The 14,310-nt window shown below is 31.1% G+C and overlaps 2 protein-coding genes across 2 annotated transcripts in view; one reads left to right on the top strand and one right to left on the bottom strand.

Annotated features, from left to right (window-relative positions):
- Positions 1-2,200: 2,200 nt before the first annotated feature.
- LOC140452335 (uncharacterized) lies at positions 2,201-5,824 on the bottom strand. The gene is made up of 2 exons (XM_072546520.1): positions 5,583-5,824; positions 2,201-5,182 (listed from the first exon to the last, which is right to left on the bottom strand). Exons 1-2 carry the CDS (start codon positions 5,712-5,714, stop codon positions 3,356-3,358), a joined length of 1,959 nt encoding a protein of 652 aa, XP_072402621.1. The 5' UTR covers positions 5,715-5,824; the 3' UTR covers positions 2,201-3,355.
- Positions 5,825-13,087: 7,263 nt separating this feature from the next.
- LOC140452058 (host cell factor 1-like) overlaps positions 13,088-14,310 on the top strand; it is a 74,382-nt gene continuing 73,159 nt past the window's right edge. Inside the window, exon 1 of the mRNA XM_072546095.1 lies at positions 13,088-13,337. Coding sequence (XP_072402196.1) covers positions 13,172-13,337 — 166 coding nt within the window. The 5' untranslated portion in view covers positions 13,088-13,171. The remainder of the gene's footprint in view (positions 13,338-14,310) is intronic.

Raw genomic sequence — 14,310 nt, 5'->3', positions numbered from 1 at the left:
ACAGTATTTCTTATAAAATGTTAAAGTTACCGTTGGATTAGGTAACATGGCGACATATGACTCCACGTTGAAGTTGCTAGTCCTGAGATGGTGTGTCTACGAGGACTTTATGGAAGCAACCTCGTGCTAGGTTGCTTCCATAAAATAGCTAGGTAGTGACGTATAACATCACTAACATCGTGAAAAATTGTTTTGAATGTATTGTTAATAGTTTAATATCCTCCAGATCTTTATGCGATCAGTAAAGAATCATATACAACAATAAAAATATTAAATTTAAAATGTTCTTTGCCACTGAATCTTATTTCATGTTCTGGAATTTCTTCATGACATAGTTTTCGTATGTTTGCCATTTTTTATCATTAATATAATGCAATATCTTATTTTTCTGCTTTTTTTCCAAATTGTCAAAATCATCTCTAACAGTTTGTATGAAATATATCAATGAATCAATCATATATTGAAACTGTTGTATTTATGTATTCGTCTTGTTATTGAAGAGTCTTGTTTGAAGCATTTATTGTCTCTCAAATCTTTTCCCACATAGTAAGTAATAGTACATACTCAAATGTATCAAGTTTTTTTATGTAAACCGGCAGCTTCAGACATTGTTATTGGTTTTTCATCTTTGTTTAAAGAAAAATGACGTAAACAATGTTTAATTTCTTCATAACTTTCCTTTAAGGATTTCAAAGGATTGGAACGAGCAGACCACCTGGTGTCACAAAAAAGATTTAATACTCAAGTATTTGCCCTTACTAAATTGTGTAATGCATTCCACTTGCATAATTAATTATAAAAATTAAAAACTTAATTTTCGGCCCCTGCTTGTATCATAACGTATAATGAAGTTGTAAAAACTTAATCAATACATTTTTCGAGAAAAACATTGTATACAATGTTACAATATTTTTATAAAAAATAATCATAATAAAATTTTTCAATATTGTAACATCGTTTACGTTTTTTCCACCAAGTGATTCAAAATTTGCACTTACAATGAGGATATTTTGTTGAATAACTACATTTACATAAGATAGGATAAAAGTTATTAGCCCAAAATAAAGGTTATCCTTTATACATGTTATTTAATCCATAGTTGAAAAACATTGTAAGTAGAGTTACAATGTTATTCATATCAGGTTTCAACATGGCTCTATATTTATTTTATTAATTAATAATTCTGTACCTATGGACTTTTCTTTCAAGGTTTATTAGTAAATATTGATAAAAGAAAGTTAAGAGCATTTATACAACAAACTCATAACTTTATGGATACAAGAAAATTAGTACTCCAGAAGGGTACTCTGACAAGTACCGATACTATGGGAAGCGGAGTTGGTGGTGGCAAAAGGCGCTCTACCATAAGAGTAAGATTTAATTTTTTTACCTAAGGGTGGGGCCCATGAGTCAGCAAATACGGATGTCCATGAAGAGCTACACGATCGTCTACACAAGTCTAGTAAATTTTTGAATACAGTGTATGTAAAACATTACAGAAGTGAAAACTTGAATTTTAAATGAATGATATAAATAAGATACAAGAAAATTAGTAAGTTTTTGAATACAGTTTAAAAGATTACATAAGTGAAAACTTGAATTTTAAATGAATGATATAAACAAGATACAAGAAAATTAGTAAGTTTTTGAATACAGTTTAAAAGATTACACAAGTGACAACTTGGAATTTTAAATAATGATATAAACAAGATACAAGAAAATTAGTAAATTTTTGAATACCGTTTAAAAGATTACACAAGTGGCAACTTGAATTTTAAATAAATGATATAAACAAGATATAAGAAAATTAGTAAATTTTTGAATACAGTTTAAAAGATTATACGAGAAGTGGCAACTTGAATTTTAAATAATGATATAAACAAGATATAAGAAAATTAGTAAGTTTTTGAATACAGTTTAAAAGATTACACAAGTGACAACTTGGAATTTTAAATGAACGATATAAACAAGATATAAGAAAATTAGTAAGTTTTTGAATACAGTTTAAAAGATTACACAAGTGACAACTTGGAATTTTAAATGAACGATATAAACAAGATATAAGAAAATTAGTAAGTTTTTGAATACAGTTTAAAAGATTACACAAGTGACAACTTGGAATTTTAAACGAATGATATAAACAAGATACCAACTTTTATAATTTTTATTAAAAATATAAGAAACATAACTTTATGGATACAAGAAAATTAGTCAATTTTTTAATACTGTAAAAGATTACATAATTGATAAGTTCAATTTTACATTAATGATTTAAGCGTAATATAAACTTCCATATTTCGAATAGATAAAAGAAATAAGAAAAAGACTTATAATCAATTTATTTTACCACCAACGACCGGTTTCGCATACTATAATTTGCTGTGCATCTTCAGGTCTTAAGGCACATGGTGAACTAAATGATACCGAGAACAGACAGCTCTATGATAATAAATAAAGGTAGATGTATAATTTGTAGTTGTGCAATAACTCCAACTTATAATTATCAAATTATGATAAACTGATTTGGTCTATATTAGGGCAGAATTGTGATGTCAAATAAATTTGAATTAAAAAACACTTAGGGACAAACACAATAGACAGTTAATTTTAAAGGGGGCACTTAGTGGCACTACATCACTTCTAAAGGGAGGAACTGGTAAAAAACTAGTCTTTTTTTTCAGTTCCTCTCCTTAGAAGTGATCTAGTGCCACCTTTTAAATTAAATGTTTGTTGTGTCATTTTGAATGTGTTCTGTTTATCCCTAAGTGTCCTTAAGTGTTTTAATTTAAATGTATTTGACATCACATCAACTCTGCCATAATATAGACCAAATCAATTTATAATAATTTGATAATTACAAGTTGGAGTTATTGAACACCCATAAATTATACATATACCTTTATTTATTATCATAGAGCGGTCTGTTCTAAATAAATAATTTTCAATAAATTAACAGACATTTCCAAAATATACCTATTGATAAATATAAATAACTTTTAAATAACACATCACATTCATTTCAACAAACATTCTACACAATACCTACTTCCTAGTTTAGGTTAGTTAATATCTCTCCCCTCAAGAACTTTCCCTCCATTTTTTAAATAGTTACAATAAAACCGATGATCACCCATCACCAGTTTACCATAACAGTTTGAACTAAGTTTTCTAAAACACTAAATAATAATCCTTGTATCGGTATCATTTAGTTTACCATGTGCCTTAAGACCTGAAGATGCACAGCAAATTATAGTATGCGAAACCGGTCGTTGGTGGTAGAATTTTTTCTATTCTTATTTCTTTTACCTATTCGAAATGGACTCACAGACAAGATATCGCTAATATAAGCTTGAATTTATGGCTCTTGCTCTGCGCTATCTGCTGGTTCATCGATTAAGTAGGGTTCTGCTGGAGCAACACCTAATGCTGCCTCTGCTCGTCTTGGTTGAGGGACATTTCTTGTTCTGCGATGATTGCGATAATCCACAAAAATATTTTGGTTTTCCCATTCCATTATTGGTAGTTGAGGCGGTATATTTCCATGTGTTGCAATTCTCCTGGGAGATCCTGGTAACACGGGATACTGGATTGGTCGTGCAAAGGCACGTTCTTGACGTGGAACAACTTCTTCTGCTCTTCTTGAATTATGCATATGTCTTGGAGGATTATTGATATTAAAGCCTATAATATTGGGCTCTTCAAACCCTAGTTGTGGTATTCTGGGCGGTTCATTTCTACGCCTTGTAATCCTCCGGACACGTATTCTAACAGCTCCCGGTCCTACGGGTAACGGGATTGTTGGTGAAAAGTGGCGCTCGTCAATTGGAATACCTGCCCTTACTGGTCTTTGTTGGTGAGAGCACCTTGGTAAAAGATTATTGGGAAGCGGAAGTTTCAAACAATGTTCTACTTCTCGTTGTACTCCCTGCTCATCTGCTTCAGCAATTCTCTGAAAGGGTACTCTAACAGTTACCGGTTCTATGGGTAACGGGATTGTTGGTGAAAAGTGGCGCTCGTCAATTGGAATACCTGCCCTTACTGGTCTTTGTTGGTGAGAGGACCTTGGTAAAAGATTATTGGAAAGCGGCAGTTCCAAAATATGTAGTTGATCTAACTGCTGCTCATCTGTTTCAGCAATTCTCTGGAAGGGTACTCTAACAGGTACCGGATCTACGGGTAACGAGATTGTTGATGAATAGTGGCGCTCTTCAATTGGAATACCTGCACTTACTGGTCTTTGTTGGTGAGAGGAACTTGGTAAAACATTATTGGAAGGCGGCAGTTCCAAAAAATTTTCCAGTTCTCGTTGTAGTCGCTGCTCATCTGTCTCAACAATTCTCTGGAAGGGTACTCTAACAGGTACTGGTCCTACGGGTAACGGTGTTGTTGATGAAGAGTGGCGCTCGTCAATTGGAATACCTGCACTTACTGGTATTTGTTGGTAAGAGGATCTTGGTAAAGGATCAGTGGGAAGCGGCAGTTGGAAAACATGTTCTAGTTGTTGTAGTCGCTGCTCATCCGTTTCAGTAATTCTCTGAAAGGGCACTCTAACTGGTACGGGTCCTACGGGTAACGAGATTGTTGATGAAGAGTGACGCTCTTCGATTGGAATACCTGCACTTACTGGTCTTTGTTGGTGAGAGGAACTTGGTAAAACATTATTGGGAGGCGGCAGTTCCAAAAAATGTTCTAATTCTAGTTTTAGTGGCTGATCATCTGTTTCAACAATTCTCTGGAAGGATACTCTAACAGGTACCGGTTCTACGGGTACTGCACTTACTGGTCTTTGTTGGTGAGAGGACCTTGGTAAAACATTATCGTTATTATTGGGAAGCGGCAGTACCAAAAAATGTTCAAGATCTCGTAGTCGCTGCTCATCTGTTTCAGTAATTCTCTGGAAGGGTACTCTAAAAGGTACCGGTGCTACGGGTAACGGGATTATTGGTGAAGAGTGGCGCTCGTCAATTTTTTGGTGAGAGGACCTTGGTAAGAAATGATTGGGAGGCGGCAGTGAGAAAACATGCTCTAGTGCTCGTTCTAGTTGATCTAACAGTTGCTCACGTGTTTCATCAATTCTCTGGAAGGGTACTCTAACTGGTACCGGTCCTACGGGAAGCGGTGTTACGGGCGGTAAAGGGCGCTCTACCTCTACCATAACAGGAACACTTAAATTTCTTCTTACCTGAAAATCAGTAAATTTTTTAATATGCTGTAAAAGATTACACAACAAAGTGACAACTGGAATATGAAATGAATGATATAAACAAGATACCAACTTTTATATTTTTATTACATATAAGAAACATAACTTTATGGATACAAGAAAATTAGTAAATTTTTTAATACTGTTGTAAAAGAGAGTAAGTAAAACGGAGTAAGATTACACATGTGACAACTTTAATGATAAATCAATGCTATAAACAAGATACCAAATTTTTATTACATATAAGAAACATAACTTAATGGATATAAGAAAATTAGTACTCAAAGGGGTCTCTGACAGGTACCGAAACTACGGGAAGCCGAGTTAGTGGTGGAAAAGGGTGCTCTACCATAAGAGGAAGATTTAAATTTTTTCTTACTTGAGGGTGGGGCCCATGAGTCAACAGATATGGATGTCCATGTCGGCCACAAAAAACTAAACGATCTTCTAAATTTTGTTCCTGTGGCACTTCGCGTCTTTCATTTGGTTGTTGATCGTTAGGATCACTCATTTTAAATTTGCTTATTACTCAATAATTTTGAAAATTTATTTATTTTAGCGTATCTATTAAACATCTGACAAAATTATGACTAACAAAATTTATCACTATTACAACTTGACTTAATTACAGTTACTGCAACTGCTAATGTCAAAGTTTCTAACTTCATAAAATGACAAATATTTTTTATTATTATAAACAATCAAATACGAAAAAATACAGTTAAAGCGAACTGTAATTAATTTTCTTAATTTTATTTAAATCTATTTTCTCTCTAGATATGTGATAAATTTACAAATTTCTTAATGTTTCCAATTAAATTTCTTATTTTTGGGGCGCCATCTACCCGAAATTGGCCGTATTATCGTAGTTATTTAAAGTGTTTCATTGATAGTTAAAGAAAATTTGAATTTGTAAATAATATTGTAAACAATAATAATAACCCCAAATCTGAAATATTTTTTTGTGTTGGTTCATATTTTAAACATGAAAAACACTTAAATCTAATAATTTTGATGCTTTTCTTTATAACAACAATGTATGTTTTTGGTTTTCTTCATTTATTTCTGACCGCACTTCTTGGAAACATCATCAAAATAAAAAGTGTATATTTGGTATATTGTAGAATCCAAAAAGGTTGTTTCGCATCTTACACCTTTCCACATTGCATCTGAAATATTTTTTGTGTATACTCTACATATACCTATTCAGTATAACAGATCTGGGAGCCGAAGAAAATTATCCATTCTGGAGGTACATTTTTTACCTAGTCTGGTTTTACAAAGACATATTCCAGGTATTTATGGCGTGGGTGAACAATTAAGTACTCTACACTTGCATATAATAATAAGTTCTGCTTTTCCCACTTTGTTTTGGCAGAATCTACATATTTAACTTTCATTAAAACAAAATAGAATATTATGACAGATAAAGCTTTATTCTACACAAATTAAAAAGGGGTCATTCCCAGGAGTTGGCAGTCTACCATATAGTTAAAAAACTCCAACATTAAAGTAAAACATTTCCGTTGTAATTGGTGTATATACCAACTACAACAGAAGTGTTTTAACTCGATGTTCGAGTTGTATAATTACAAACTTTGACTTTTTTATGGCAACTGATAGTTATCATCATTATTATATATATTTGCTTATATTATCATATAAGCAAATAATTAAATATGATAGAATATTTTATGAATCTTTTTATGTAGATATTTATTGTCTGTAAGAAGATACTGTGTATTTATTACATTAGATTTACAAAGTGACAACAAAGCTTGTTTTTTAGCATATGAAATTCTAAGAGGGACCTTGTAACTGATTCAAGTTTAAATGTACCTATTTGTCCTCTTATATTTATAACTTTAAATTCATGTTTGAAATTTTGTTTATAAAACATACAGAATTGGCTTCCTCTTTTAACTCTTTTTTGTTTCTATGTTATTTTTTTGAATAATTTTTTTCAATAATTTGTTTTATGTCCTTCACATCTCCAGTACTTACTTCCTTTGGAGGATTACCATTTTTTTAGATGTCTGTATGACAGTGATCCATTGTGGTGGGGAAGCTAACTTTTTTATTTTTTTATCAATCATATCGCATTCATTTTGAGTATGTTCTGTAGGTAGAAACTTGTGTGTAATAAAATTCACATTAAATTTTTCTACTGTATAGAAAAAAGCTAAAGGGATTTATTGATTTTTATATTGTCCGGAGTAGAATATGACATCTCTATTTTGGCAATTGTTCTCTATTCATTGGCATTTCCTACATCATAAACAGTAAAATTGAAGGTGGATGCATAAAATAACAAGGATACATCTCCACACTGGGTTAGTAACACAAAATGCAAGTAAAAACAGCTGTGACCCACTATGCTATGCTCTTAGTGAATATATTCTCTTCTCTTTTTTGCTTCATTTACTTCAAAATAAGCATCATAAATTAATTTAAATTCTTCATATTATGGATAACTTTTATATTGGTCACATGTATGGGAATTGTCCTTTTTAGGAAGGAAAAAATATTAAATTTCTGTGAAAATGTTTTTCTAAAAGATGCATAATTACGAAAAGCTTCATTTTGTTATTTTGTTGGCATTCAAGTTTTTAAATCTCTATCTCTCTCTCAATATATATATATATATATATATATATATATATATATATATATATATATATATATATATATATATATAAGGAAAAGGTTAATGCGAGTGAATAATAAAAGTAAAAAGTAATGGCATGAAAAGAAAACCAAAAATGGTATATCGATGGAAGGCAACCGTATATATGTATTTCTGACTATTGGTTGTCTTCAGTATGGTGCAGCCAAGTTAGAAAAGGAGCATATTAACTTGGGAAAGGATCACTACAGGAGTAATGCAACCAATTTGTGGCATTAGAGTTAGAAGACCCTGATGGTTTCCAGGCAACAACTAACACCAACCATGGAGGAAGCTACAGTTCTACAGCTACAGCTATTCTAACTTGGCTGCGCCGTACTGAAGACAACCAATAGTCAGAAATACGTATATACGGTTGCCTTCCATCAACATACCATTTTTGGTTTTCTGTTTTGCGAGACATGCCATTACTTTATATATATATATATATATATATATATATATATATATATATATATATATATATATATATATATATATATATATATATATATATATATATATATATATATATGTATATATATATATATATATATATGTATATATATATATATATATATATATATATATATATATATATTAAACCTAGAGCTAAGATTAATACTATTATAAAAATTAATATTAAACTCACCAGTCTTCCGGGTTAAACTGCGTCGATATCCATTTTGCCGAGCTTTCGACATCCTTTCTGATGTCTTCTTCAGGGCTTCCGAGGTCTCAGTCTCTCGAGCCCCCAGACACTACTACACTCACTAGTCACTGAACTACTGACTTCTATGATTACTGAGACTGAGACACCTTTTTGTAAAGTTTCAGCTTACAGGCGAAGCAGTAACATCTCCAGAAGATGCCAACCCCTAGTGTTGGCGAAATGTCGAGAACTAATCTCAGAAGACAACAGCCTAATAGACTAAACAAACAGCTTAACAAGTTAGACGATGGCTGTGAAAGCCTAATGCATTTTAAAAAAGCCTATTGGCTAATAATTCTCAATTTGTGTCATGCTATCTTTCTTGTGTAAATTGTCTAATCACTGCTAATTTCAGTTTATCTAGGAACACACCTGATTTAAATTTCCCTCTGCATTCTTGAATTACCCTTTCATTCATTATTGCCCATACTGTTTTACTTTCGTTATCAGATTGATCTGTTTTTGTTTAAATTTTTTTGCTTTATTTCGTACCAAAATTATTTTTTGCATTATTATACTGTTTTATGGATCTATTGTCATTATAACGATATCGACTTGTGATATTGTCATTATAACGATATCGTCTCGTTGTAGCCTCAACTTCTTCATCCCTAATATAATTTTTCCTTGCATTTCAGTTTGGATATTTTTTTTAATGGTAAAACTCAAATTAAAATGATGTACAAATATATTATAAAATATATTTCATACCTGATTTGCATCATCACTTTCATAAATGTTATTTTAATCTGCTAGTGCCAATTAATTTTGAAAATGTTGTTTATTAAAATCACTAAATACTATTGTAAAGCAAAATGCAGTATTTTGTTTAAAATATAAATAAAATATTAAATTTTTATGAATTGTGACTGCGTATTCTTCATTATAATCATTTAATATATGATCCTAACAAAGAAAATAATTTGTCTTTATCCCTATTTTAATCATTGTCAGGCATATTTATTATATTAGAACCACCAACTAAAAAAATGTTTCCTTTAAAATGCTCAATATTCATTAAAATTTTTTCCAAACCTTTTAGGAAAGCATCTGTTTGTCCACCATATTTACAAATTTTACATATACATATATGGGAAACCCTGAAATTGGGTAAAACTAATTGTACTCTGATACTTAGCATATTATCTAAATTGGCTGGATAAAAGGCAAAGGAGATTGATAACTTCTTGATTTATGTGAGTCATTCTAGATATGTCCAATGTCAAATGGATAAAGCAGTACATTTTAAACTTTGGTATAAAAGTAAAAACTACTTAAAGTACATTCGTTTACCAAATTCCCATCAGTAAACATGAGCACATGTTGATATTCGCCGTCTCATTCGTCAAGAGGCTATTAAATATAATTTATTACCTTAAGTCAGACAGATTCTCATGTTACAGATCCAAACTTGCCAGCATTTTAAATTCAAATTGTATTGTGTTGATTTTTAAGTTAATATATTGTGTTATATTTATGTTATAGTTATTGCTAAGTTATTTACTGGTCGTGTTATTTTTTAGAGTTTAGTTTAATTGTGATATAATGACTAAATTTCAAGAAACTCTTACACTAACAGTTTCAAAAGTAAATATTTTTAAAAATCATATGATACATGGATCGTACATCAGTACAACCCTGTTTGGCTTACATGTGGTTCTATTGACGATTGGGAATTTGTAAAATGAATACGGTTTAGACTTACATAACTAAGCATTGAGAACTTGATATTACTAACAGATTTTAATCATTTTCATTTTTATTCCAAATTAGAAACAGTTATTTATTTGAACATGATAATATAATACCTACTAATCAGATAAATCCAGAATACAGCAAAAAATTCACAAATATGTAGCGTTATTCACTATGCTTGGATAATTCTAATATATATATTATATACATATTAAACCTAAAACTAAGATCAATATTATTATAAAAATGAATATTAAACTCACCAGGCTTCCGGGTTGAACCACATCAATTATCACTGTGTCAAGCTTTCAACATCCTCTTCAGGTGTTCTGGGGTCTCAGTCTCCTGAGCCCCCAGACATTACTACACTGTACACTAGTCACTACACTACTGGTGCAACTTTACTTTGGTGCATATATCACCCTGTACATTCCAATTTATGTATAGTTAGCTCACATTTATATTTAAAAGTTGACAGGCTTCAGCGTTTTTTAAAGTTTAAAATTTGACAAACAATTTTATTCCATAACTGGTTTCCACAATGTATAACTTCAAAATTACATCCTGCACTATTTATAATAGACCCCATATGATACAGTTGTTGAGATTGGGTTGTTAAAGAGCTTTTTAACATATACAGGGTGTTTCAGGTATTCCTTAAATTTATGTAGTGTTTTGTATAATTCTCTTCTCCAATGATTTGTTGGGGCTCTTTTTTAGTTAAATATTACTTAAATAATTGAATTATTATACTTTTAGATAATGTGTTTATTAAATACTTTCCTAAGTCTTGGTCCATCCATCCATCCAATGGCGCTACAGCCCAAATCGGGCCTTGGTCTCCTTCAACAGGCTTCTCCAATCATCTTGATTTACCGCTGTTCTTTTCCATGAACGCGTTCCCAGGCAGTTCCTGGCATCCTCATCGACTTCATCTTCCCATCTCTTTTTAGGTCTTCCAACAGGTCTTTTTCCCTGCATTCTTGCATTTAATAATTTTCTGGGGATTCTATTTTCATGCTTGCGGACCACGTGCCCTGACCATCATAATCTCTGCAGTTTAGTATTGGTATTTTATATAATTAGCTATAATTTAATAATGTAGATAGAAATTTTAAAGTACTTACATAAATTGTGGATAGAGCATGTAATGTGGATGGAACAAAATGACCCAGCTAGAAAAACACTCCTCGATAGACCCATTGGTCAGAGAAGGGGAAGACCCAGAACAAGGTTCCTTGATAACATAGATGACGTCATAAGAAATATGGGAATACATGCTTGGTGGAGGAATGCGATGGAGAGGGATGACTGAAGAGAATTTCTTGAGGGGGCTAGGACCCACACAGGGTTGTGAAGCCAGAATGATGATGATATAAATTGGTGAAATATCCTATTTTTTAATTCTAAATCCACAAAAGGAAATACAATTGTTTCAAAAAAAATTTTAACATCAGCTCGAAGTTGTAAAGCGTTCTTTAATAATTTCTACTTAAAATACAAATACTTCTTTTAACAATAAAATTTTATACAAAAAAAAAACAATAAAAAAATTGATTGAAAAGGTTGTCACTTTAAGTCTTAACACACTAATTTTTCTCTAAAACAAGTTTTTGCAGGATGTTAATTGGTGATGAATAAATGAAAATTATTAGAAAAGGCCATATAAAGAAATACATAATAATGAGAGATGATATTTGATGGAATGGAAGTGTTTCTGCTTTTTAATTTGTCATAAAAAACTCTAAAACTAAAAAACAAGATATTGAATAATTTCTCTGGTTGGAAATGTCTCTGATCTCACTTTAAAATTTCTCATCATTAAGTTGATTTATGAATGAATGGAGTATCTCATGGTGATATTTTACAGCAGTAAGTGTGTCTTCAAAAATATGGCCCCACCAATATTTATGATATTGAATGTTCTCGGCTGTAAACTATTCTCACTGTAGAACATTTTTTAGCCAGTCCGTCTGCATCTCTGAACATCCTTTGTCTTTACACACTATTTAGTTGATATAAACTCATTCTCACTGTTTACTTTTACATCTATAGAGAAGTAATATTCATTAATAATTGCTGTGATGAATACTATTTTTACTTAATTTTCCCAAAAAAATATATTCTACATTCTACAATAACCCAATACCATATAAACTATAAAACCAATGACGTATAAACTATAAAATTGATTTATTGATGTTTACCAATGACGTACAATGTATAGTATAATATGACGTTTATTTTACGTCATTGACTAATATATCATAGACATATATATATATTAACATAGACAGAGCATACCAGAACCAGAGTATGTATTTTTTTTGTACTATGGAGCTTGCCGTTTGCGAATTGACGACACGATCTCTTACAGTTGTTCCATCTGTCCCTCACTGGCTCATTGCAACTCCTTACTCTCTCTCACTCACCAAAAAAAAAACGCTGCTATACTTACTTGATGTAAGACAGAGACACAACGATAAATGGAAAGAAAAATGGTGTCGTCACATGATGGTCTTGCTCTAAACAATGCTGCAACACTAAATAAAACAACTAAAAAAAATGAGGACGTTTTAATATTACTATTATGTATTTTTCCATCTGTACGACTTAGAAGGAATTAATTAATTTCATTAGTACCTGCACGTATCTGTTTATTTATTGCACGCTTTTATTTTAAGTTCTTCATTTTATGATCTAAGGATTGGTGTATTCTGTGTTCTGTGCTATGATTATGATTCGGCTTCGTGAAATGTCGGGTTACGGAACAGTGTTCTGTGTTTGTGTTTAACTTTTTTTGGAAAGTTAACTTAGTTTTGGCGCAAGAAATAAACATTGAAAAAATCCATTGTTTGAGGGTACAAAATCAATTGTTAAAGATAAAGTAGGAAATATGAATAAGCCATTGAAGTGGAATTTAGTACCAAACAATAATGGACATCCGCCACTTCCAACACAGGGACACCGGGCAGTACGTTACAAAGATTTAATGGTAGTTTTTAGTGGTGAGAGTGAGAGTGATGAAATCAGGAGTATTAGGTTTCATATATATAGTACAGGTAATAAGAGTAAAATTTAAAGTTTTTTACAGTTCATATGAGGATCTAAAAGTAAAGGGGTATAAGTAACAAAAATGTCACTTATACCCCTTTACTTCTAGGGTCCTCATCCTCATTAGTGTGTATGTTTTTAAAATTTTATCATTGAGATATCAATTTCACCCAAAATGTTTTGCTAGATATGTTCTGGGATCTAAAATATTTTAACAGGTTTTAATTAAAGCAAATAATGTTCTTGTGTATTATGAGAGAGATAATTATTGATATGTATATATATATATATATATATATATATATATATATATATATATATATATATATATATATCAATTAGCGCAACTATCATCAAAAAATTCCCCTATATTATAGTAACATTTAGATAATAAAAACTTCTTGATTGCTCTTCGGAATACAAAAATATTGCTTGAGGATCTTATATCGAGTGGTAGGTGATTAAACACTTTCTTACCAGTGTAAATAAATGATTTTTTATTATGGTTGAGATCAAGGGACTAGATTTATCTTTTCAACTATAAGGTGATTGAAATCTTATTTGAAAACTATTCGCTTGATGTTTAAATTTTAATTTATACATTTTCATAATAATCTTCAAACCTCTTTTACATTTTGCACTGTATCTATCCATATTTATAATTGTTATTATATTTCAAACAGTGTATGATATCAAATATTTATCCACAAGGAAACTAAATTCCTGCAGCTGGCTGTATACCATGTATCACAAAAAAATTATTTAAAAATCCCTTTATAAAAGGTATAATATTAAAAACCCTATTCAGGCTACATCACAGAATGTTTTTGGAATTAAACTCCATTCGCTTAGCTGGTGCATATTTTGACAGATTCATTGTCAGAAACCTACAACACAACAATTCCTACTTCTCAGTATTAATAGCTGAAGTATCCTACTATTGCATACTACTTTGTTTAAAAAAGGAGAATTATTCTAAAC

The sequence above is a fragment of the Diabrotica undecimpunctata genome, chromosome 10 (genome assembly GCF_040954645.1).
Source record: "Diabrotica undecimpunctata isolate CICGRU chromosome 10, icDiaUnde3, whole genome shotgun sequence".
NCBI classification, from domain to species: Eukaryota; Metazoa; Arthropoda; class Insecta; order Coleoptera; family Chrysomelidae; genus Diabrotica; species Diabrotica undecimpunctata.
The sequence above is the reverse complement of the archived record's forward strand: the minus strand, read 5'-3'. Positions and strand labels throughout refer to the sequence as shown.

Bases quoted from the DNA above. Each gene is read 5' to 3' on its own strand.
- LOC140452335 (XM_072546520.1), bottom strand. From the start codon at position 5,714: ATGAGTGATCCTAACGATCAACAACCAAATGAAAGACGCGAAGTGCCA. The intron at 5,183-5,582 runs GTAAGAAAAAAT...ACTGATTTTCAG, and splicing joins CTCATGGGCCCCACCCTCAA to GTAAGAAGAAATTTAAGTGT.